At 39.1% G+C, this 24,544-nt stretch overlaps 1 protein-coding gene across 3 annotated transcripts; it reads left to right on the forward strand.

The window, feature by feature from the left end:
• Nucleotides 1-975: 975 nt before the first annotated feature.
• ahi1 (Abelson helper integration site 1) lies at nt 976-24,544 on the forward strand. Of its 3 annotated transcripts, none has more exons than XM_088354927.1 (25): nt 976-1,135; nt 1,264-1,423; nt 1,568-1,665; nt 3,402-3,811; nt 3,889-3,962; nt 5,559-5,745; nt 5,886-6,078; nt 6,181-6,276; nt 6,467-6,652; nt 8,572-8,727; nt 8,825-8,957; nt 9,047-9,170; nt 11,038-11,267; nt 11,436-11,539; nt 13,837-13,955; nt 14,026-14,297; nt 16,051-16,214; nt 16,292-16,325; nt 16,513-16,541; nt 16,647-16,724; nt 18,234-18,278; nt 18,357-18,519; nt 19,201-19,262; nt 21,154-21,242; nt 23,081-24,544. In XM_088354927.1, exons 2-25 carry the CDS (start codon nt 1,414-1,416, stop codon nt 23,271-23,273), a joined length of 3,249 nt encoding a protein of 1,082 aa, XP_088211053.1. In that variant the 5' UTR covers nt 976-1,135; nt 1,264-1,413; the 3' UTR covers nt 23,274-24,544. The 3 variants fall into 3 exon arrangements, with proteins under 3 accessions (XP_088211053.1, XP_088211055.1, XP_088211054.1); XM_088354929.1 differs by having other exon boundaries at nt 5,652-5,745; XM_088354928.1 differs by having other exon boundaries at nt 1,282-1,423.

Raw genomic sequence — 24,544 nt, forward strand, 5'->3', positions numbered from 1 at the left:
TTGCCTTGTAGAACCAGAGGTTCGCTAACGGACTGACAACCGGAGAGTGACAGGATTGAGCTTAAAAAAGGACAGGGAACCAATCAGATAGCCCGCAGTGGCTGGCGCCAAATGAGCGGGCACACGTGATCCAAATCAGTAATCATGACAACATCTGACTGCTTGCTAGCAGGACTTGGGCAACATCACCGGTTTCATAAATAATGATTGGCTAGGCAGCAGTAATCTACCAAAGTGATCACGCCAGCAGCCATCAAAATTGAAGAAATAGAGGAAATATTTTGTTTTGTTGATTTAATAGCAAGAGGACAACTCCCAATAAGGAAGCTTTTCTCAAGCAGTAAAATGTTTTGTCCACCACTTTCAGCCTAGAGGTCAAAGCAATCTCAAGGCCTAAGCCCAACCCTGATCCGATATAAAATTCGGGCTGGCTGGGGCCTAAAATGTCAATCAATACAATCGGGTTGGGCTAAGCATCTCTCTCACTGACGATCTTTTATTATCCATCCATCATTGTTCTTCTTTGCCGCTGTACTGTAGTCTTGTTGAACTAAGATTTTGTCATAATAGACAGGCTGGACGTGTCAAGTATCCGTGCGGGGCCCTCTGTGTTGCTGGCTCCCTTGTGCTGACCCAGAGAACCAGGTATGCGGCCTAAATCACCTCTCCTCAGTCTTAGTCCTCACAAATAAATTTGGATTTTTTTACTTCCAAGAGCTAGCTCATATAGCTGGTACAGCTGGTTCATTTGCAAACAACTCATCACTAACTGAGACTGGAGCTAAAGGCTTAGGTGTAAAATGCCCGGCCTGTTACTGCCAATTGTTTCCTTGCAATTAGTGATCTTATCCACAAAACAAGAAAACCTGAACTTGCATTTTCGTCCAAACGGGGGCAGTGTTGCAAAAAGGAGAACAAGAAGAAGAAGATCACGAACACGAAGAAGAACAGGAAAGCGTCGCTCCTGCAGCCATGTCAACGCTGGAGTGTTTTGCTCTTGATGCCGTGCTACTATGCGCTGGATAAATCATCGTAGACGGGGAAAAATATTTCGGAAAATAACGCAGGAATTGCGGACATATAAATGTGTTGTGGTGCGAAAAGCGAAATTTGCCTCAGACGCTTTTATTACGAGGTAAAGTGGATTTTGAACAGTGCTGTAAATGCAGTGATTTGTTATACTAAACCCAATAATTACTCTTTTATGACGACCTCAGTCTTACCTTCCTAAAGTATTTTTAATAAATATTTTAATATTCACAGTATATTTTTGGACTCCAGAGTTGCGTCTAAGTTCAACGTTTGAGCGCCGAAAGAAGCAAGCTTTTGACCTGATGTGTGACGTCACGCACGGCGTTTCGCTAAGCTAACGTTAGCATGCTAACGTAGCTAGCTAAATGTCAGTCTTTGGTGATGCTTGCTGGTGAGTTACCTGATTTTCGGGAAAGTTTTCAAATTTTTTCTTTGCCAAGTTTGAAATCAGCATTGTTCATGTCTTAAAACGTCATTGTGATGTCATAAGTTCTTCCGGGTAGTGCAATATGTTATAATAACATTGTTATTACAGATGAGAGTACCTGGACAACTGGCCAGGATGCCTTAAACGAGACGTTTGATAAGCCAAGTAAGAAAAAGTCCAAGAAGAAAAACGCTGAAAGCATTGTGGTAAATATTCTCCCTTGTTTATTGTATTTTATGGCTGTTAACTTGTAGACAACTACAGTAGATGGTGAAAACTTTAGTCAAGTCAATTCATTTTTAATTGTATAGCCCTTAATCACAAAGAGTCTCAAAGGGCTGCACATGTTATTACGCAGACTATTTTTCAGACTTATTACATCATCCCCTGATCTGGAACCAACATGGGGGCAAGGAAAAACTCACAAAACCTCAACATGAGGAAAATGAAGAAACCTTGAGAAGGGACTGCACATGTGGCATCCCCCTTTCAGGATTACCAGACAGCAAAGGATGTTACAATCACAAATAATACAGAGATATTGTCCACGAAAAGTATAGGTTATTCATATGCTATAGAGTAGAAGTGTGTTTTAAGCTTAGATTTAAACATTTCCACTGAGGTTGCAGATCGGATTAGTGTACATAATGGTAAAATTATTCTTAAATGTCTGGCATTGCGCCTGTGACACTATTTTACCGATTAATTAGTTAATTAGTTAATTACTCTACCACCAAAAAAGACACACTTGAGTCCCTTAACCTGGGATTGAGTGTGTTTACATACAGTTGACACGAAAGTCTACCACCCTCCACCAAACTTTTGAAGCAGAAGTAAGATCAGGCCTAAAAGAATCCAGCCTGACCCAGGCCCAAAGGTATTGAAGCCCGACCGAGCCTGACCAATTAACTTGAGCTGCAGGTCTGAGCCTGAAGCAAACTCGAAATTTCATATTTTATTTGTGAGGACTCGCGAGGAGGAGTGGTTATTTACAATAACTGTTTTATGTGACATCTCAGTTAAACAAGTATGTATAAACATTTACATACTTTATATTCAGTAGCCTAGATGGTAAGGCGCCCGCTTTGAGACTGGGAGGTCGGTGGTTCGCGCCCCGGCCGAGTCATTCCTAAGACTTAAAAAGTGGTCGGCGGCGCCCTCTGTTGGCTGCGGCTGCATCGGCTCGCTACAACGGGTCAGGTGCAATCGACATTTCGTTCTGTGTACATTGTTACACAGAATGACAATACAAGGAAATTATTATTTTTATTATTATTTCTGTGTGCGGTGTAGCTAATGAGATGAGATATTTCTGTGTGTCAGGTTTTCAATGTAAATCTCTTGAATTTCTTTCTCAAGGTAATTAGCTTGTTTTTATATTACTAAATATAAAAACAATGTTTCTCATACAAACACACACATAAAGTAACGTTTCAACAATGAATGTAATTATATCTCTTGTACTTTTATCAATCTTGTATTCTTTTATTTTGAAGTCGTGTTCTTGTCTGTACTGATTCCTCTGACGTTAATAAACACTCCCTCTCTCTGTTCGGGACCTCAGCCAAGAAGGACGTGAGTTCTTTGCTTCCACCATCATGTAGTATTAAACTATATACATGTATTTTATCTGTGCAAATATAGCCACTAAATAGTTTTGATAATGTCTATCCCTGACACTGTGTCGGCAGAGGTTACATTAAACGACAATTTTCCATCATTGATGGGAAAATCTTAAGGCTGTTTGTCATCATGACCGGTTAAAAATTGATCCATGTGCCACAGTAGCAATACATTCTTAAGAATCTAATGCCGAACTTTAAGAGAGTGAGATGTGTTAAATAGAACAATGACAGGTGGATAATTAAGATAAAGAAAAGACAAGCCTGCCCGACTCGCGCAAAATGTTTGACATTTCAGGCCGAATCTTCCCATTCTCCAGCTACAGACTCTCAAGAACCTTCACCTCAAGAAAGACGAGGTGTCCAATGGCAACTCTGCAAATCATCTGCAACGCAGCAGTGAGTGTGAAACAAGCACCAAAGTCAACAATGATGACGACACTCCACCCTTGAAAGCCAAGAGGAAAACTAAAAGGAGGGAGCTACCCGGCCGACCTTTGCCCGAAGAAGCCGCCGACTTGGAAGTGGAAACGAAGGAAAGGAAACGTACGAGCAAGAAAGGAACTCGCAAAGATGACGAAAACGGCGATGATGACAAGGACGGAGACGAGCTTCTGCGGGAGTACCAACAGCAGATGGCACCAGAAGATGAAGAGACACAAGGTAGTAAAGGTGCAGGGAAAAAGAAAAAGAAGAAGCTGAAATCTTCAGTAATCGAGTCAGATGTCGGGTATGTTTTTACCAATTCTGATATATGTTGTTGTTCTAGTATTGGGAATTTTTTTGATTGAGGTTTTTGTGCATCAGGGATCATGACCAGGACGATGACGTGGAGATTGATTCCACGGATAGGAAGAAGAAAAAGAAGAAGAAGAAGTCATGTAAATAATACCTTTATTTCATTAATCTATTCGAAGGTGTGATTGTAAAATATAACACACATTTTTAATATAATGTAACTGGCAAATCATTGCCCTCAAACTTTCTTGAAAATATACAAAAAAGTAATGTACGAATTATCGTAATTGACTTCAAAATTAGAATGTATTTACTTGATTAAAATAGTATTTTAGTCATTATATTGTGGAACATGTCAGGACCAGAACGGAAACAGGACCCAATTGCGTTATGTTTCTCGCAAGTTTTATTAAAGGAAAGAGGAAAGGCTGCGCCCACGATCCGGTGTTCGCTAGGTGCGGGAAGCAAGTCGCGGGAAGCAAGTCGCTTGTTGCTTGTACTTGGATTGTGATCCGAACACGGAAGTGGATCTTCCGTAACAAGCGATGGCGGTGTCAAGGACGGAAAAACGGGTCGATAGCCGGGACAGGAGAGCAATAACGTGGTCAGGGTCGTAAGCAAGTCGTAAGCCGGGAAAGGCGAGTAGATGTGGTCGGGGACAAAAATAGGTCGAAAGCCGGGACTGGAGAGTTGACGTGGTCAGGATCAAAAACGGGCCGTAGCCGGGGACAGACGGGAGACAAAAACGGGACAGGCGGGAGTCAGGGTCGAAAAAGGCTTGCCTAGTGTACACTGAGGTTTGCAGATGGACTGACAACAGGGGATTGACAGGGCTGGGTTCAAATACTGACCGGGAGCCAATCAGAACCCGCGGCAGTCGGCACCAAATGAGCGCGCACAGCTGAGTCCCATCAGTAATAATGACAAAACAAGGAAAACAAGAATAAAATAAAGAATAACCCTCAAAGTAATACTAAAAATAAATAAATTAAAAACATAGGAACACAAGAAAAATAATCATCAAAATAAGGTAAAATATTTACTAACTGAACACATATTTTTTTCTAGTAAACAATATCTTAAAACATAAAATGTATTTAATTGATTGCAATTGTAATTTTAGTCATATCGTAAAACAAGGGAAAATATTTTATCGTAATTACAAATACAGTAAAATAATTAATTCTCCTTAAAATAACACTAAAATAAAAACAAGTTCAAAATATAGGACACAAGAAAAATAATTAGCAAATTGAGGTGAAATATTTACCAACTGAATAAGATTTTTTTGCAGTGAACAATTTCTGAATTCAAAAGTATAATTTTACGTCAAGTAATTTTAATTTGTCATAAAGAGACTGTACAGAGGAATTGTTTCTAAACTAACAAGGGCTGTAAAGATTAAATCCGGAATCTCTACCAGGTACCCCCTAAGACCCTCTGAGAAGCCTGTAGACTGGTTCTGAAAATGTATCATAGGTCATTCTAATTTCCTAGGAAAATGTATTTCTAACTAGCATGATGTTTAATGCTTGCCCGAGCCTCTTCAAACCTCTAATAATTACAACATGGTAATAACATAGCAATAACATATTGTTTTCGAACTGTTATCCCCTTGCGCTAATTAGTGGCAAAAAGTAGCTCTCCAAAAGGTTGGAGACCCCTGGCTTAAAGTGTCTTCTGATTGTGTACCTAATATTTTTTGTACTGAAAGGTTAGGTTTGACCAATCCTTTTCAGTGTTAGAAGAAAGGGATGCCATTGAGGTGGAGGAGGAACCTGAGCCAGATGAAAACAATGGCCTGGTTTTGGGTGTTCTCGTGCACCGAACAGATGGTCTCAAAACGGACCTCCGCATCTCGCACCCCATGGTGAAGGTCCACGTGGTAGATGACATCACAGGCCAGTACGTTAAGAAGTTAGACAGGTAAGCTGGGTTAAATTAGATTAATATGTGAGTGACAAATGACATGCATCTATGATAAAGATATTCAAAATATCCTAGTAAATTGTTAAACATGTGACCAAATAATAATTCTGATATCTGATTCTGTTTTTATACTCCAGCCACCGTCCAGTATCTTCATTTTACGAGCAAGACAACTTGGACCACATCCTTCCCATTATGACTCAGCCTTTTGACTTTAAAAAGAACAAATCAGTCATCCCGGAGTGGAAGGAGCAGATCATTTTCAACGAGCCCTTTTCGCACTTTATTGGACGCAACTCGGAGAGCCCTAAAGTTGTCCTCTTCTTTGAGGTGCTACGCACACACAATTCTCATTTTCAGTCTTATTTTTGGTATCCTTCCTAGCACAATGCCTTCCCAACCTTCCTTTTCGTTCCTTTCGTTCTTTTAAAGATCCTGGATTTTCTAACCATGGAGGAAGCCAAAGCCAACATTGATGTTGACAAACACGAGCGGGGATTCAGAAAGATCGCATGGGCTTTCCTTAAGGTATGAACTCATGTTGAAGAACCTAGAATGGAAAAAAATCCAATGGCTTGTAAAGAATTAGCTAGGTTATGGAGTGCATCACGAATATCAAAAAGAGAAATGCTCTAGATAGTCGAATATCTTAAAAAAAGATAACACCTGCATCTTCTGTTTTTGTCTTTTTATTCATTTATTTTATTTTTATCTGCAGGTAGTCGGCGCAAATGGTGTGCTTAACACAGGCGGCAAAATCCGCCTGCAACTGTTTTGCCCCCCTTCCTCAGCCAGGAGGCAGCCTCGCACCATAGAGGTGGTGGAGTGGTGGCGGCATTACCCACGTGTTAAATATGCATCCACCCTCTATGTCACGGTCAAAGGCATCAGGCTACCCCAGCATGTAAGTAAATCAATTTTTCCGAGGACATTTGGGGATCTAAGAAAATCTGCAGCTAATAGTTTTTCAGAAGATTAGAATTTTACTGCTTATTGTTAACAGATATCTAAATTCTTGAATTTCTGTTACACAACAATTTGCTAGAATCTTTGAAGCCCCTGTGTGCAATATATCACAACCCATAGTGGTGTGTAAATACTTAACTAACTTAATTACAACACTACTGATTTATACAATAAATACAAAAAACACAGACTATCTCCTAAACATCATTTTATTCAAAAGACTTGTAGGTTTGGACATTTTTAATTATACAGTATTGCACAACTTGACACACTGTTTTGAGGAAGCTAGAAATTTTGGCCAAGATTTTACTACTATGAAAGCCCAAAGTATGAAATTGTGAAGTTAGCTTGTCCCCTTGGTGCTTTTGGCCCTTAATGACAGCTTACCTTTTACAATTGAGCCCCTGCATGTGATTGTCGCTGAGTCCCATGATTTAGACATTGGACTTTTTTTCTCCCTGTTTCCTTCTCTCGCCACTCATGTGAGCCACTTGGCTGCAGGGTATTGCTCATACTTTTCACTATTATTATTGTTAGCTGTCCTTGCCCTTCAGTGGTTTTTCGCGTTCCACTGCTGAGTTCCATGATTAAGCGTCGCGATGCTAGGCAAATTCTGGTTAGCATTTGTAATGATTTACTGGTCTTCATTGTAGCTTCTCCTGCTAGCCACTAAATTTAGCCACTTACACTACCTCTGAACAACTCAAGCAATTTGATCTTTTTAGCTGATCTGAGTGTTTCCAACTTGCTCAAGCTTCTCCATGGCCTGGATTTTTCTTTCCAGCTTTGCTGTGAGAGTCCAAGTATAGGTCAGATATTAGCAGCGTTGAGCACGTTACTTCAAAAAAGTAATTGCTCACTCCATCTTCCAAAAATCCCTGAGTTAGTAAGTGAATTACTCAATAGTAAAAGTAACTGGTTACCAGGGAAAGTAACTATTTCAGTTACTTTGACAAGAAGTAGAATGCCAAAGATCAGAGCCTTGTGTTTATTTTTTGCACATCACCTTATAAATCTTCCAAAAAAGAGCAAATAGAAAACGATTTTAACCTTTTTTATGCTCAACAAATTTAAAGTCAACAACACAGAATCCTTCAAAAAATGCGTATCTTAAGAGAAAAAAAATGCGTCCTGGAAGGCACCAGCTCTTGATTGGTGGGGAGCTGGCTCCCTTCGTTCACTCCTAAGAGCCAGCTCACAGAGACGTTTAGTGAGTGAAGGATACGAGTCGGTTACTGCTGCATCAACAAACGTCAACAGCACCTGTGGCTTAGTTTTTCCACGACTCAGCCTTCATTTGCCTTTTCTAGTCAATATTAGATTGGTAATCGTTATTTAGCTATATAGTAGTTGCTATTTTGAACGGTCACATGATCCGAAAAGACATGACGCAAACACCTTAGAGGAAAGGGGAAAACCGTGGCGCTGAAAACAGCTTCAGGTTTGCGCAGGCTTCTCAACTTAACTCTAAGGGAAATCCCAGCCACCCTGCGGAGGAAAATAATTCCTGCCCTTTGTATCTGGGATTGTGTTCTTTTGTTCATGACCCACAGATCTTGACCATAGGTGAGGGTAGGAACGTAGATCGACCGGTTAATGGAGAACTCTGCCTTTCGGCTCAGCTCCCTCTTCACCAGGACGGACCAGTACAGGGTCCGCATGGCGGCACACGCTGCACCGATCCGTCTGTCGATCTCCCGTTCCATCCTACCCTAACTCATGAACAAAACCCCGAGATACTTAAACTCCTTCACTTGGCACTGGATAATAGGTTTAAAAATGGAATATACTAAAAATACACACGCATAGGTAATTGAAAGCACACAAAACATAGTAACGGTTTTGAAACCTACTTAGGTGGACCCGAGCATGCGTTCCATGATGGCACTGCAGGAAGAGCGTGGCAGCACTTCCTTCAGTGAGCTGCAAGACGGCACCACCAAGAGGACATCCGTGCCACACGTTGAAGGGAAAAGTGCACCTGCGTTGAAGTGGAGCCGACTTCCTGGTCAGGTAAAAGACAAAAGACACTATTTTATGGGACTTAGATATTATACTACCCGAAGCTTGTATGGAAATCCAGGAATAAATTCCAGGTTTCGTTTTAAAGGTATGTCGTATTCCCAACAAGCCGGTTCTGGCGTTCCGTGGCGGTCAAATGGGTTGCTTGTCGGTGCTTTTCTCTCATGCCGGAACACTTCTAGCTACAGCATGTGCTGACAGAGATTTGTTTCCTGTTGTAGGTGAGTGATCTTGCATCATCATTTTGCACAAAATAGTCACCCTGGCCTATTTCTATTGAAATCACTAATATAAATCAAATATGTTGCAGTGTTTGAAATTCCCTCTGGTAAAGCCTTAGCTGCTTTCAGTGGCCATCTTAAAATTGTCTATGAACTCTGCTGGTCTGCTGATGACAAACGTCTTTTGTCCGTTTCGTCCGATGCAACTGTCAGGTGAGTTATTGTTGGGATGCACGATAACTGGCGTTTTCCTAAAGATACCAGGAAAAATCCTGCCTCTGGAGGCCGAGATCTGATTTTCCTTTTCTTTAAAATCGCACACAAAATGTAATTATATTTGTGTCTATTATTGTTTGCAATTACAATTATATGTTTTACAGCTTCAGTAAACATGTCTCCAAAAAGTAGTGTTGGGGAATATAGATTGACTGTATCAATCAATTGATAGGCCTATATTTTCTTTTTATAATCTATAATAACTATAATGACTACGATAACAAGATATTGTCATGAGTACTATAATACTGACATAAAATTGCACAGAGGGCATATCAATATATTTATGACTATGTTCATTCAATGAAAATATGTCTCTTCTAAAAATTTACAAGTGCTCCAATGCTGGATGTCACACACGAAAAAATACATCACTCATTCTTATTAAATGGCATTATCTTAGCTGTACCAATTAATAGGTATAATCATGCATACATTCATCCATTTTCTGCTCCGCTTATCCTCACTTGCGTCGTGAAGGTGCTGGAACCCATCTCAGCAATCTTCGGGAAGTGGGCAGGGGACATCCTTACCAGGTTGCCAGCCAGTCGCAGGGCACACAGAGACAGACCACTCACCCGCTTATTCACACTCAGGGACAATTTGAACCTGCCAATTAACCTGACATGCATGTTTTTGCAATGTCGGAGGAAACGCACACAGGCACGGGGAGAACATGCAAACTCCACACGGGAATGCCGAATGCTAACCACCCTGCTGCTGTGCCGCCCTAGTTAGGATTTAAACAAATATATACAAATGCTAATGCATAGAGGGCGAACTACATCAAACCCACAAAAGGCAGTGGAGCTCTCTTATTACTTTTTTCCCCCTAAATGGACGACTCAGCCATCTAATTACTATTTTCTGGACTATAAGGCACACTTAAAAACCCCAAATTGTTTTGAAATTTGAAAGTACGCCTTTTGATCAGGTGCGCCTTAGATACTGTAGAATATGGTGGATAAGATTGGAAATGCATACAATATTTATAGATTTGTGTGACTGCGCAAGGTTTCACGGTATGCTTCCGTATTTGAGCAGTGAGTGATCAATTGATAATCATCGCTGGCCCTAATTGCAATACAATTTATGCAACGGAAGGGTGCTGACACTTTAACCACTAGACCAGGAGTGCTACCTGTGACATCCAAAAATGATTAGAGCTTATCTCAATATCAAGCTATTTTTACTCACAGTGCCAGAAACACTAATTTTCATAGTGTAAACAGCAGAAAGTCTTTCATCAAAATACTATGAAAGCTCGTTTACTTACGTATACATATTAAAACCGGAAGTGTTCGTGTTTTTAGCACCCAGAGTCTAATGCCTTTTCATACGTCATTCATACAACTGGTGGTCTAGTAATAAAGTGTCGCCCCATCCCCCTTTACCGCCGTGATCCTGGTTCAATTCCCGTTGCAAAAATATTTTGCAATTAGAATCAGTGCCATTAGTATATAAAAACCCCACTGATTACACACAAATAAACATGGTATCTCTTACTGTAGTCTCAATTTCATGCATTTTATAATCCGAATGACCTTATGTATAAAAATATATATGTCAAAGGACTATTTTTGCAGGGTCGCGTTACAATCTGGTAATACAGTAATTATGTAAATTCTATGAGAAAAAACACTGCTCTGTAGACTATTTATATAACAGGTCAAGTCAAGTCAAGTCAAATTTATTTATATAGCCCTTAATCACAAAAATGTCTCAAAGGACTGCAAGGTCTCTTACACTAAAGGTCATGATTAGACAAACCTCTTCCCTAAACCTCTTAATTTTGTTATTGCAGGGAATGGGATGTGGAGCAATTCCTACCAAACGCACGGAAAGTCCTGCCACACCCTTCATTCGTGTACTCAGCTCAGTACCATCCGGCGGCACAGAATCTGGTGATCAGCGGTGGTTATGACGGCGTGATACGAGCGTGGCGGCTTGACGTTGAAGACATCAACGGACTTCTCCTGCAAGAGTTTGAAGCGCAGGGCGGATTCGTCAACACCATTTGCTTTGACGCGGAAGGTGGGAGAGAGATATTTCATGCACTGAAAAACAAAAGGGAAACAACAAAATATTTGCACAAAAACAGCTGTGCAATCCAATGACATAAACATGCGCCCAAAGGGAGTAGGCCGAAGCAGAATCCTCATTATGAAATGGTCTAATTTGATTGATTTCTGCAAATGTCAGGATACAGGATGTTTTCGGCCGACAACAAGGGGAGTATCACCATGTGGAAGACGTCGGTGAACAAGGGTGAGAAGCAGCCTTGGCGTCACTGGTGTGTGGAGAAGGTAACAGATTCACGCTATTGGACTCAGTATTGTTTTAAAACAGGAGGTACCAACCTTTTTGAGCTACATTTTTGTTAATGATTAGTACAAAGGGCTATTATTTTTTAAAATGACAATTGGCACATTTTACTGCGTTGTTTCTATGTTATCACCAGGTTGTAATTATTAGAAATTGGCTCAGTCAACCACTAAAACATTGTCGTTGAGTGAAATATACATATATAATTTATAGGATAATTCATTAAATAATTTTGGAAGAATTGGTCATGTATGTAAGACACTGATTATGTCAATGATTTCTCATGGCAGTTAGAAATCATATCTCCTAGAAAACCCCAATGATTGGTTAGCTATTTCAGAACTGGTCCGTGGGCTACTCAGGTGCGTATGTTGGTGACCCCTGTTTTAGAATAATATTTCGACAAATTTCAGATTGTTTTTAATCTTAACAGCATGTATAACAGTAATGAATCTGTTTTTGCCTTTTGCTTGATTCACATAAGTTCTGCTGACAACCAAGAAGCTGTTTTTTAGTGAAATAATTTACAAATTATTACAATTTTAAATGACAAAAAAGTATTAAATTAAAAGAATTATAATTATATAATATAAATCCCTGTATGTCTTGACGCCAGTGTAGTAAGCAAGTGTTAAGTTAAAACTTTGGTAGACATTCAAAAAGAGGGGAGAAGACATCAATGCATTTTGTACTTGCAAAGAGGACAGGAAGAGAAACCTTTAGATAAGGACTTCCCGAAGGCCCTCCCTGATCCATCTCTTTTCATTAAATTGTCAAGGTCACAAAAAGCAGATCAGCCCTAAGGAGTGTGGAAATCAAAGAACGGCAACATTTTTGTCAAAACTAAGAACAATGCTGTGCAATATACGGTAAATTCTGGACTATAGAGCGCACCTGATTATAAGCCGCACCCACCACATTTTAAGAGGAAAACCGATTTTGTACTTACACAAGCCGCACCTGTATATAAGCCACATGCGCCCACATTAAAAAAAATGTAACACAAACACAAAATTAACCCAAACCCGACTTTAAGTCCCGCGATTGAAACTGAATGTCCTTCATAAAAGTACACAGTCCAAAAATCACAGCCGGCAAAATTAACGGTAAATAATACCGGTTCTTAAGGTTTAATGCAGACCTGCAGAGTCCGGGTCCCGTTGAAAGTAATCCAAGGAAAAAAGTGTATATTTCCAAAGGTAAGGGTGGGAAGAATATACATCCACTATTGTCCGCCGCCTCCACAAACACTCGCCTTTACCGGTCCCCACTTCCCGTCAGCTCGCGTTTTTTTCGCCCCTTCTTTTTTATTCGCCCGTTTAAAACATATCAGAATAAGTGTTTGAAATAAATACATTACAAAAATATACAGTTGCAAATACATATTATACATGGTTACACATATTTACAAAGAAAGACGGTACACCGAGAGAGTTTTCAAAGCTTTAATAATAATAATATAACGTGCTTCGTTTTGCTTTCGCTTTTAATATAGGTGTACGAAGTGTTTTAGCCCTTTTTTTTATTTTTACACGTTCATGTTAGCGTAATCTTTCGTACGGAAGATTACGATAACGCGAACGTACGATTAGCCTGGGTTAGCTTTATGTTTACGTTAAACATTCAAGGTAAACATTCAGGGTGTTGGAACGGAGCCCAACATTCAGGGTGTTGGAACTGAGCCCCCTTTCCAATGAACCGCTCACCACTTGTTGTGGAGACCCGGGTGCTAAATGACTTGTAAAAGACGTACGATTAGCCTGGGGTAGCTTTATGTTTACGTTAAACATTCAAGGTAAACATTCAGGGTGTTGGAACGGATTAAAACGATTTACATTATTTTTAATGGGGAAAATGATTTCTGTGATCGAACAAATCGGTTTTCGAACAGGGTTCTGGAACGGATTATGGTCGAGAACCGAGGTTCCACTGTATGCACAAGCCAAGAAGTTGCAGTCTTCCTCGGCGCATATATTCCACCGGTCTAAATCTTACCTTTTGCTTGCGGCCGTTAGAAAAATTACATAAATTGGCCGCATCACTGAATAAGCCGCAGGTTTAACGTTTGGGAAAAAAGTAGCGGCTTATAGTCCAGAATTTACGGTAGTTCAAATAAGGAAGTTGTAACTTATAAAATCTCTTTTGCAGGTGTCCAATATTAAAAATAGGATAGACTTATCAGAGTCTCATCTATTACTAAGTCCTTTACATAAAAAATAGCAAATCATAAAATGATTAATGTACGCTAAATGATATGTTGTTTGTTATCACCTTATAGATTCACACGGAGGCTGACCTGAAGGGGATCCCCATCAACATGCTGCAAGTCCATCCAAACGGGCGGTGCCTTCTCATTCACGCCAAAGACAACATCCTCCGAAATTTGGACCTGAGAATGTAAGACTCCAGTTAACCAAAACTTGCCAGGGTGAAATACCAACTAATGGTTTCCATTTTCTGTTCTCAGTATGACAATAAAAAAGTACACAGGAGCCACGAACCACCGCGAAAGGATCAACAGCACCTTCACGCCATGCGGCAACTTTGTTTTCTCCGGCAGCGAGGACGGAATGGCTTACGTTTGGAACGCCGAATCGGGCGATCAAGTGGCGGTGTACTCGGAGCTTTGCTACAACTCGGCCTTGTGTGGCGTGTGTTTTCATCCTCATGAGAACATGGTGGCCTTCTGCGCCTTCGGGGAGAGTCAGCCTGTGCAACTTTACCTGCATGATCGCAAAGGTAAATAATTGCACTTTGGCCATAAAGGTAAATAATGCATAGATTAATATACAGTATGTTTCCTTAATTTTTGCGGGTAATGTGGTCCATAAGCACTATATTAAATGAATATCCGTGAAGTAGAAACTATATGCAGGTAGGACCCACGAAAAATTCCCCTAATCCTGGGTATTTTTATGCCGCAAAGCACTGTGGGACTTGTAGTACAGAGACAAAGGATACATTCAAGCCTTATGTGTCTTGGTTGATTTCTCCAGGACTTTTTCCATTTTCTTTTCTGCTCGCCTGGCAAAAATACTACAGTCTATACAGTATATAGATGATGCCACAGTTGCATCCGTTCATATATAGTGTAAGTGTTTGGCCAGCCACATTTGAGCAAAGTTTGTAAACAGACAGCAATGAGGCCGACTTCTGAATCGAGAGCAAACAAGCACAGTGCTTCTTTGATTTTAGTGAGTGACATGGACGAAATTCCTTTAATTCATGTCAAAAGTTACAATCAATGCCATCAACAATGTGCTTGCCCCCCTGATTGGATTGCTCACAGACAGCATTTATAAAAGTTTATTTTTCATTTGTCACTAGTTATGCAAACGATTGCTAGCTCCATTTTTTTTTTTCATTTTCATTTCTGTTTCCGTGCCCAGGAAACAGAAAGCAGTTCTCTGGTTGGTCTGAGTATACCGAGGCTCTTGAAGTGGCACGGAAATTCCGCGATGTACGCAAAAATCCTCTGAAAGCAATTAGAATAAATCCCGCAAGGCGCCAAAAGTCAAACCGTTAAATGGCGAGAGAATACCATATTATATTTGGGTATGCACATGTACTATACTTGGATATAATCCTCATCTCATCTCATTAGCTGCACCGCTTATCCTCAGTAGGGTCGCGGGGGTGCTGGAGCCCATCCCAGCAATCATCAGGCAGTGGGCAGGGGACACCCTGAACTGGTTGCCAGCCAATCGCAGGGCACATGGGGACAGACAACTCACTCGCTCATTCACACCTAGGGACAATTTGGACCGGCCAATTCACCTGAAATGCATGTTTTTGGAATGTGGGAGGAAACCAGAGTGCCCGGAGGAAACCCACGCAAGCACGGGGAGAACATACAAACTCCGCACAGGAAGTCTGGAGCTGGATTTGAACCCACGCAGGAGGTTCCCAAGACATGAACTGTGCCGCACATGTGCTAACCACTGCGCTGCCGTGCTGCCCGGATATAATCCTAAATCACATATAAGACAATCACCTAAAAACCTAAAAAACACATACTAAAATAAACTCGTACCCAAAATATTCATGATACATGTACCTAAACAAGAATAACGGTTTATCTGTGTAGAATAAAGATTAATATACCGGTAATAAATGTAAAAATACAACAATTTTAACCAATTTACTGCAATTTTAAACACTCAATCTTACACGATTTATGTGTTTTGCAATCATTTCCTTTGATTCGATCGTTGTTTTCATTATTTTCAACATTTCCTTCCCTTTATTATTAACTTTTTTAGCACTCATTGTTATGTGCTAAAAAAGGGAATAAAACGCAATAAAACACAAATAAAAATTGTGGTCCCTCTAAGGCTATGACTGTTTTACGCCCCTTTGTGTTCATTTTGTTTTATCCCCGAGTATTTATGGTTTACAGTATATGTAATATACTGTTTTTTTTTCCCGTGATGAAATAAAACATCCTACCTTTTTGTCTTCCAACCACCAACTCTAAAACTTTTATTGTTAGTGTCCCAGCTAGACGTGCTCGGCATGAAGGACCTCAGGCCGGCCTCGCACATGCCCGAGCCGCTTCACAGCACACCCGTCTCCCTTTCCATGGACCACTTGAGCCAGGATGTCAGGCTGGCTCTAAAAATGCAGCGAGTCAAAGAGCAAATGGATTCAGTCCTTGTAAATATACGTCACTTTCACCTTTCTTTCTCTTGTCCGACATTGTAACATAATTAGCTGTATTTTTTTGTTTGAAGGATCCACATCGTAGGATTCCATCTGTTGAACCAGGTATTGTTTACCTTTTTAGCCGTCAAAATGAGTCCTAGAGGGGGTTTTTTGAATTTGGTTTTATAATAAAATAAGACTTCATTGCCATCATATTATTATTGTTTTAATGGTTTCAATTTGCTAATCTAGTATTTTTAACAATTTTAACTTCTAAATACATTTATGTATTCTGTCTTCCTTTTCACAGGAAAGGGCCTGTTTTCCGACATCAGCACGGTATATATTTGGATAGTATCTTTTAATAATCTTTTATATTTCAATCTGAACATCGAGGTTATTTTTTTTACGTTTTACTAGGCTAATGTTTCCCTTCGCCCTCAGATAAAATCCAACACCTCGCTCCCGCCTCTCTTGGGTGGTTTCAGTCAAGTGGGGCTAAGTCGAACAGGAATCAAGATGGTGAGTTCTATTGTGGGAGCTGTATGGGTTTGGAACATAGATTTTAAAGCCCTAATGTGTATTTTTGGAGACCCCTAGTGGTGTAAAATACTTCCCTCATTTAAATAAAACACTATTGCATGTTTTAAGGTCTTTAGATTGTCTGGCCATGTTTGGCCTCCATTTTACAACTACGACAGCTCGAATGACCATTTTCCAAAGCTAGCGCGTCCCAGTGGTGCTTGTATCACTTTACTGCCACTAACTTCTCACAGTTGAGCCCTTTATGTGATGGTTGCCATTATTCGGGCACTTTGGACTTGTTCTTCCTGTTTACTTCTCTAGCCACTTGGTTACAACCTATGGCTTGCCACTAGCCGAAACTGTTATTGTTAGCTATTCCTGCTTTGTCCTTCTGTATCACCCGCCTTCCTCAGTTGGTCATTCAAGGCAACGTTGTAGAGTTTTTTAATTGCGCCATAATTCACTTCTTTCTACAGTTTCCTTCTTTCGCCACTCATGTGTGCCACTTGGCTGCAAGATATGGATTGCTGCTAGCTGCGACTGTTATATTCATCTATTCCTGCTTTGTCCTTCATTGTCACTTCCTCAGTTGGTCATGTAAGCCTACGTTGTTGGGTTTCGTGAGTTAGTCATCTTTGAATCCTTTTTTCTCTCCAGTTTCCTTCTCTAGCTACTTGCAGAGTTCTGTGATTGCGCCATCTTTCACTTCTTTTGACAGTTTCCTTCTTTAGCCACTCATATGAGCCACTTCCCTGCAGGATATGGATTGCTGCTAGCTGCTACTGTTATAGTTATCTGTTCCTGATTTGTCAGTTGGTCATGCAAGCCTTCATTGTTGGGTTTCGTGACTTAGTCATCTTTGACTCTTTTTTTTTCTCTCCAGTTTCATTCTCTAGCTACTCATGTTGACCACTTGCCTGAAGGTTATAGCTCACCGCTAGCTGTTATTGTTAGCTGCTCCTCCTTAGTCCTTTAGTATTACTTGGCTTTCTCGTTAGTTCATCCAAGCTAACGTACACGAGTTCTGTGATTCAATCGTATTTGTTTGTTTTTTCTACAGTTTTCTTCTCTAGCCATTCGTGTCAGCCACTTGGCTGCAGGGTATGACGCGCTCCTAGCCGGTATTGTTATTGTAACCTGCTTGATATAAATAAAGCTTGCTTTCTCCTCTCTTGCCACTCACTGAAAGTCATCCTTAAAGAAAATGTGGAAATAGGCTTCAGAATTATGCATCAGGCATCTGACGCTTGACACTTTTAACTCCTTTTCCCGACGTTCTATTCTCTAGCAACTCATCTTAGCCTAATGGCTGCAAATTTTTGTATGCATTGCATACACTCTAAGCTACAATAACCTCTAGTGGTAGATTCTTACACACTGTCACTTTAAAATTGTTCTCAGGTTTCAAATAATAGATCTTTGTGTTACATTTGTCATAAATTGACACAATTAAACATGTTTTAACATATCTGTTCCTTTTTGTGCATATGTTTTGTCATTCAACAGTCCCTGCCTAGCTTCGACACCCCAGCAGACGCCTCCCAACATATTGTAAGCATTCATCGATTATGAAGACATGATGACTCCTGCTTGGCTGTGGTCACCACATTTTTTCTTTTTTTTTTTCAGGTGGTGTCGCTGTACGACTATAAAGCCAATCGCTCGGACGAACTGACGTTGCGGCGTGGCGACACCATCCGCGTTTTGTATAAAGACAATGAGAACTGGTGGTTTGGGAGCCTGCCAGACGGCCAGCAAGGATACTTTCTTGTTGCCTACGTGACAGATATGAGTAAGTCGGGTGCATGGTCGCCCCAAATTTTTTCTTAGTGAGGGGCTGCCATAAGATTTAAAATGTCAGTGAAGGAATCAGTAACACCTTTATTATCATCGTGTTGCTACAACAAAATTAGGTTTGCACTCAATTGGCAAAGTATACAGTATGACATATAATAAATAGAAACATATAAAGTAATGATTTCTAATATAAAGTATTCACATCTAAAATAAAAAGTATACACAACTGAGAAATTGCACTTAAAACTCACAAACTGTGGTTTAGTACGTTGACGGCTTTGGGGAAGAAGCTAAATGCTGACTCTACATTTGGGTACTCACAAAACAGAGATGCAAGCAACAGTAAATTACATTACCTATTGTTCTCTTTTAACGATGTTCACTGTTTTGTGTACTGTTGCCCAATACTAAATCTATTGCTCCCTGGTCATCCTGGAACGGGGATTACCACTTGTGAGGCCCCTTCTCAATATCTGAGGTTTTTGAGTTTTTCCTTGCCCGCATGTTGGTTTAAGATCAGGGAATGGTGTCATTGTAATCCTGTGCAGTCCTTTGAGACATCTTGTAATTAATGGCTATACAAAAAATGGGACTTGACTTCACATTGGCTAGTTAATGTTACCAAACACAAGTGCCTTCCTTCATACATGCAAATAAACGTACTTTCCACTCGAAGGGGAATCTGGAGAAGAGGAGAAAGTTGCAGAGGCACCGGCGGATAGGACAACACCAACAAGGGTGAGAGGATTTTATGACATACTTGTTGCTTTTTTATTTATTTATTTTTTATATATTTTTTTAAATTAAAAAAAAATCAGACATCTACATTTATATACAGATGAAAAAACAAAGCAGGATGAACCTATTTTTTTAAGATACTTGTTGCTTTTTTTTTTTTATTTATTTTTTTTAAACTTAAGATAAGCAAAATTAAAAATACATCTAAATTATATAAAATAAGTATCAAAATGAATTGTTTTTCTAAAGATTTTTATTTAATTTTAGGGTGGATTTTTTAAAATTTAAATTTGTTAATAAAGTAAAATAAATCCAATTAAATAAATACATATTATTCCCCCAAAGTAAAAAAAAAATCTAGCCATAACATTCATTTTATATATTTATATTGGGGGCATTTTTAGAAAATGTTGATTTTATTTAATAAATAAATAAATGAAATACATAAATAAAATAATACATACATTAGAATATAAATACATTAATGGAAAAATTCATTTATTTAGTGTATTTATTTATAAGGTGTTTTTTAATTTGTATTTCGTGATAAAATATATAAAATGAATAATACCTAAATTAAAATGTAAATATATAAAAGATTTAATTTAAAACAACTCCAACCATAACGAGCTGTTTTCATATTATTTTTACAATGCTAAAATAATGTGAAAATTAAATATAAATAAATAAAAATCAAGCTAATTTTGTAGCCTCTGTGCTTTTTTCAAAAACATTAAAACATAAACAAAATATTTACATTAACAGATTTTTTTAAGCATACTATTTTCTATGTTGATTTACACACCACTAAAAATGCAAAACATCTCATTATTCTTTAATTAAGCCAAAAACGTACTAAAACAAAGGGCAGTATAACATTAAAATACATTCCAAATTCATATTATTGAATGCTGACCGTATTCTAACACTCTCTAAAATAAATCCTAAACTTTTTTCAAAATAAAAAAACAATAGGCTCACTGTATAAACTATCAAGAGAGTCAATACATTCGAGTCATTATTCTGAATAAAGTCTTTGTCCAGGCACGCTATTAAACTGTACGGCTGTCATACTGCGTTTTACCGTTAGACGGCAACATTTCCCAACAAACATTCATTCATTAATTCATTCATTCATTATCTGCACCGCTTATCCTAAGTAGGGTCGCAGGGTCCCAACAAACAATAGAAATTAAATACACTTTACCGTGATCGGCCAGTGCTGCCTAGTGATGGCAAAATGAAGCCCCATAAAGCAGTAAAGCCCCGCATGAAAATGTGCACACACACACACACACACACACACACACACACACACACACACACACACATATACGGAAGGGCTTCAAGATTATTCATTTCCTCGACTACGCCATCATGTGGACAGAAAAATGTACAAAATACTCGCAATAAAATAGAGGGGTGTAAATTGTGACCTAGATGATAAATTATATACAAATATATATATTTGTCTATGTTTGTACTCATGCAGCAGGTATAAATGTGAAGTAAGGAGGTAAAACGAAGTGCTTATTCATTTTTATTTGAAAAATATATTTTTTCCAAAGCTTTTGGACTCTTTTACATGGTACTGATAAAGCAGGGATGCATAAATATGTGATAACAAGTTTTATTTGGAACTACACCTCAAAGCAAGCGAATCATTTCCTAAATCAGTCACTTGGTACACCCGCTTCGCGGGGCTTCAAACGGCACCGCTTACCTCATCAACACACGTTTCGACTCGCCGTCCACAAACCCCTCATCGACATTCTTCGACACACGCTTCAGGGTTTCGACCCGGGGGAGCACATCACGGGTTCTACCACTATAATGGATGTGCAGATTGCACCTCAGCGTGAATAAATGTGTCCTCTTGTGCTATTTGAAGATATCAACAGCCGTGACACCTTCTGGGGAACTTCGCTTTCTCTCTGAGCCGGCCCTCACTGACACCGATCCAGAGTTGATGGAAGACAAGTGAGTCCCACAATGTTTTAAGTCTCTTCTTGTGTACTTATGATTCAGATGGTTATTCACACATTTATCCTCTAACATACCTGTCAACCTGTACGTTTTTGCCGTACAAAGTACGTTTATTATGCATTTTAAGACGTGTACATCGTACAAGAAAATCTGCACGGAAAAACGCAATTTTGTCAATTATGGGTACCCTCGACTATCACGAAACGGCAAATCAATCAAGTCAAACGAGTTCGCCTCTGTAGCCTCTATCTCGGCATCGGGCGTTTTTTTTGCAAACGAAGCGAGCGGTTTGATGCTACTGTGCGCATGCGTCTGCCGCCTCGGGATTTCCGTTTAAATGCATCATTCCGTGGTAGTTGTGTAGTGAAAGGAAGTCCGTCTCTTTTTAGAGAACCGGCTTTTTCGGCTCAACTCATCAAACGTCTCACTTGCTTTGATGCATTATAGTACGAATTATTATGTTGTATAAAGAAGCTAAGAAAAAAAGGAAGTATAAAAGGAGAAAATGAAAAAAGACAGGTTTGAGGTTATCCCTTTAATCAGTATATTACCAACAATAATTTAATGCAGAAAATGAATTAATGTATTATTCTACTTAATTGTATTAGCATGTATTTCTACTCTCTACAGTGAATGTCCAAGCTACTTAAACATTTTTTTAATTTTAACTTTTTTTAATAATAAACCTCATTCATGTCGAGCAACTCAGTGCTGGAGACCTGTACAATTTTTTTTCATTCATGTATAAAAATACATGCAGACATCTATATGTTAAATATCTTTATTTCATTTTTTTTTAATTAGATGAGTTCCTTTAAATCGTATCTCTCAAAATAATATATTAGGTCCCTGTTTTAAGGACTACATTTCATTTTTAGTCTTGTAGTATTTCTGTAAGTTGTATTCATTTGTATTTTTGTAGTATTTACATAGGAGCAATTTTGTAGTATATCTGAAGTCTTTTTGTAATATTACTGTAGTTTTTTTTTTCTAGTATTTCCGCCGTTATATTTCTGTAGCAGTTTTGTCATACATAGTATTGCTGTAGTGGCATTTTTGTAGTATTTCTGCGTTAGTATTTTTTGGAGCATTTCCATAATAGTATTTTTGTAACATTCTCATAGTATATTTTTTGTTATACATATATATATATATATATATATATATATATATATATATATATTTAGTATTTTGTAGTATTACTGTAGTACTAGTTTTGTAGTTTTCTGTTGTAATGCAATTTTTATATAATATTACTGTAATATTTATCTAGAAGTATTTTGAAGTATTCACATAGCAATATTTGTAGTATTTTTGAAGTATTTTTTTTGTGGTATTACCGTATTTTGGGATATTAAGGCGTTTTTGTAGTACTTATTTCGTATTTTGGGAACATAACTGTAGTATTTTTGTAAGATTTTTGTTATAATTTCTGTATACTGGTATTACTGTAGTAGTGTTTTTGTCATATTTATATAGTATTTTTTCTTTTCAGAACGAAAGCAAAGTAATCTATGACGTCCCCGTTTTTAAATACTAAATTTGATATAGTTATGAAGTTATTTGGTGGTAATTTTGTATTGCATGTATTTCTGTAGTACTTTTTGTTGTAAACACACAAAGGGACAATGGGGACAAAGTTGGCACCCAAAAAACCTTTATCAGTTCTTCATTTACTATTATTGATATATATATATAATGACCATTTTGGTTTGGTGGGCCGGATGAAAAAGCCTGACAGGCCGCATGTGGCCCGCGGTCTGTATTTTGCCCACCCTTGCTCTAAGCCGTTTACCCTTAATACTAATTCGTACATTTTCCTCCTGCCCCAGACTTAAGAAGAAAAGGAAAGTAAGAAGGAATGTGAAAAGGCTGCTACCACCGCCTCTTCTTACGTCATCTCAGGCCACCTATTCCGACCCGGATGTCGGAACCGAATCTGCAGACCAGGTCCGGCCCGCCCGCCGTCCACTCCCTAAAAGACCAACCAGGAAGCCTGGTGCTGCTGTAAGACTTGAACCATAACACAACTCGTTTTGTAAAATAGACAATCTCTGTTTTGTATTCTTTTTGTATGGAGATTTTCAGAACGGGCTGTCGGATTATATGGCCGGGGGATAATGGCTGTCGTCAAAGGGCCTGAAGTGACTTATACTGTCACTGTAATTACTCCTTAGTGTAAAATAATTGAAATGATGACTTTTTCAAGTCACAAACGTTTGCATTGAAAATATATCGCTACACATATGTTATTGGCCACGTACAGTGGAACCTCGGTTTTCGAACGCCTCTCAGTTCGAACAAATCGGAGTCCGACCAAAAATTTTGAGAAATTCTTGCTTCGCTATTCGGTCAAAAATTCGAGTTCGAACGCCGGTAATGCGTGAGTGCGTACGCTAGGGTGCCATGCTGAGCGGCGTACGCGTGTTTTAGCCCCTTATTATGCCTCCGAAGAAAGTCGGCGCAAGCAGCAAAGTTGCTACAGGTGAAAAAAGAAAAGTAGTGCGTACAACTATTGCATTTAAGAAAGAAATAATAGCCAAATATGAAGGAGTTGTGCGAGCGCCTTCTGCTGACCACCACAAAGGTAAGAAATCCTATTCATAAGATTACGATAACGCGAAGGTACGATTAGCCTGGGTTAGCTTTAAGTTTACGTTAAACTTTCAGGGTGATGGAACGGAGCCCAACATTGAGGGTGTTGGAACGTAGCCCACACCAATGAACTGCTCACCACTTGTTGTGGAGACCCGGGTGCTAAATGACTTGTAAACGACCTGATTTTTTTATTTTTGCACGTTCATGTTAGCGTAATATTTCGTACGGAAGATTACGATAACGCGAACGTACGATTAGCCTGGGTTAGCTTTATGTTTACGTTAAACATTCAAGGGTGTTGGAACGGATTAAAACGATTTACATTATTTTTAATGGGAAAAATTATTTCGGTGATCGAACAAATCGGTTTTCGAACAGGGTTCTGGAACGGAATATGGTCAAGAACCGAGGTTCCACTGTATAGCACAATCTTTCTCGGGATCGTTTTTCAATTCCACTAAACGGCATCGGTACGGAAACACTGCAGGCCATTGGTTCCGAGTCGTCAGTTTGCGGTTGTCGTAGTCAACAGGCATCGTGGGAATTGTAGTTTTTGGTCAAAGCAGTCTTGAATCATTTCTTCTTAAACGCTCAGGTATTTTAACCCACTGTGGGCCTCATAAAACAATGTGGCGGGCCACATTCGGCCCGCAGGCCATGAGTTTGACACAGGTATTAAAGGTGAGACCAAAGTGAAA

The sequence above is a fragment of the Urocampus carinirostris genome, chromosome 15 (genome assembly GCF_059441175.1).
Source record: "Urocampus carinirostris isolate Australia breed hairy pipefish chromosome 15, RoL_Ucar_1.0, whole genome shotgun sequence".
NCBI lineage: Eukaryota > Metazoa > Chordata > Actinopteri > Syngnathiformes > Syngnathidae > Urocampus > Urocampus carinirostris.

Coding starts and splice junctions, on each gene's coding strand:
- ahi1 (XM_088354927.1), top strand. Junction 3,812..3,888: donor GTAATCGAGTCAGATGTCGG/GTATGTTTTTAC, acceptor TTTGTGCATCAG/GGATCATGACCAGGACGATG. Junction 8,958..9,046: donor AGATTTGTTTCCTGTTGTAG/GTGAGTGATCTT, acceptor AATATGTTGCAG/TGTTTGAAATTCCCTCTGGT.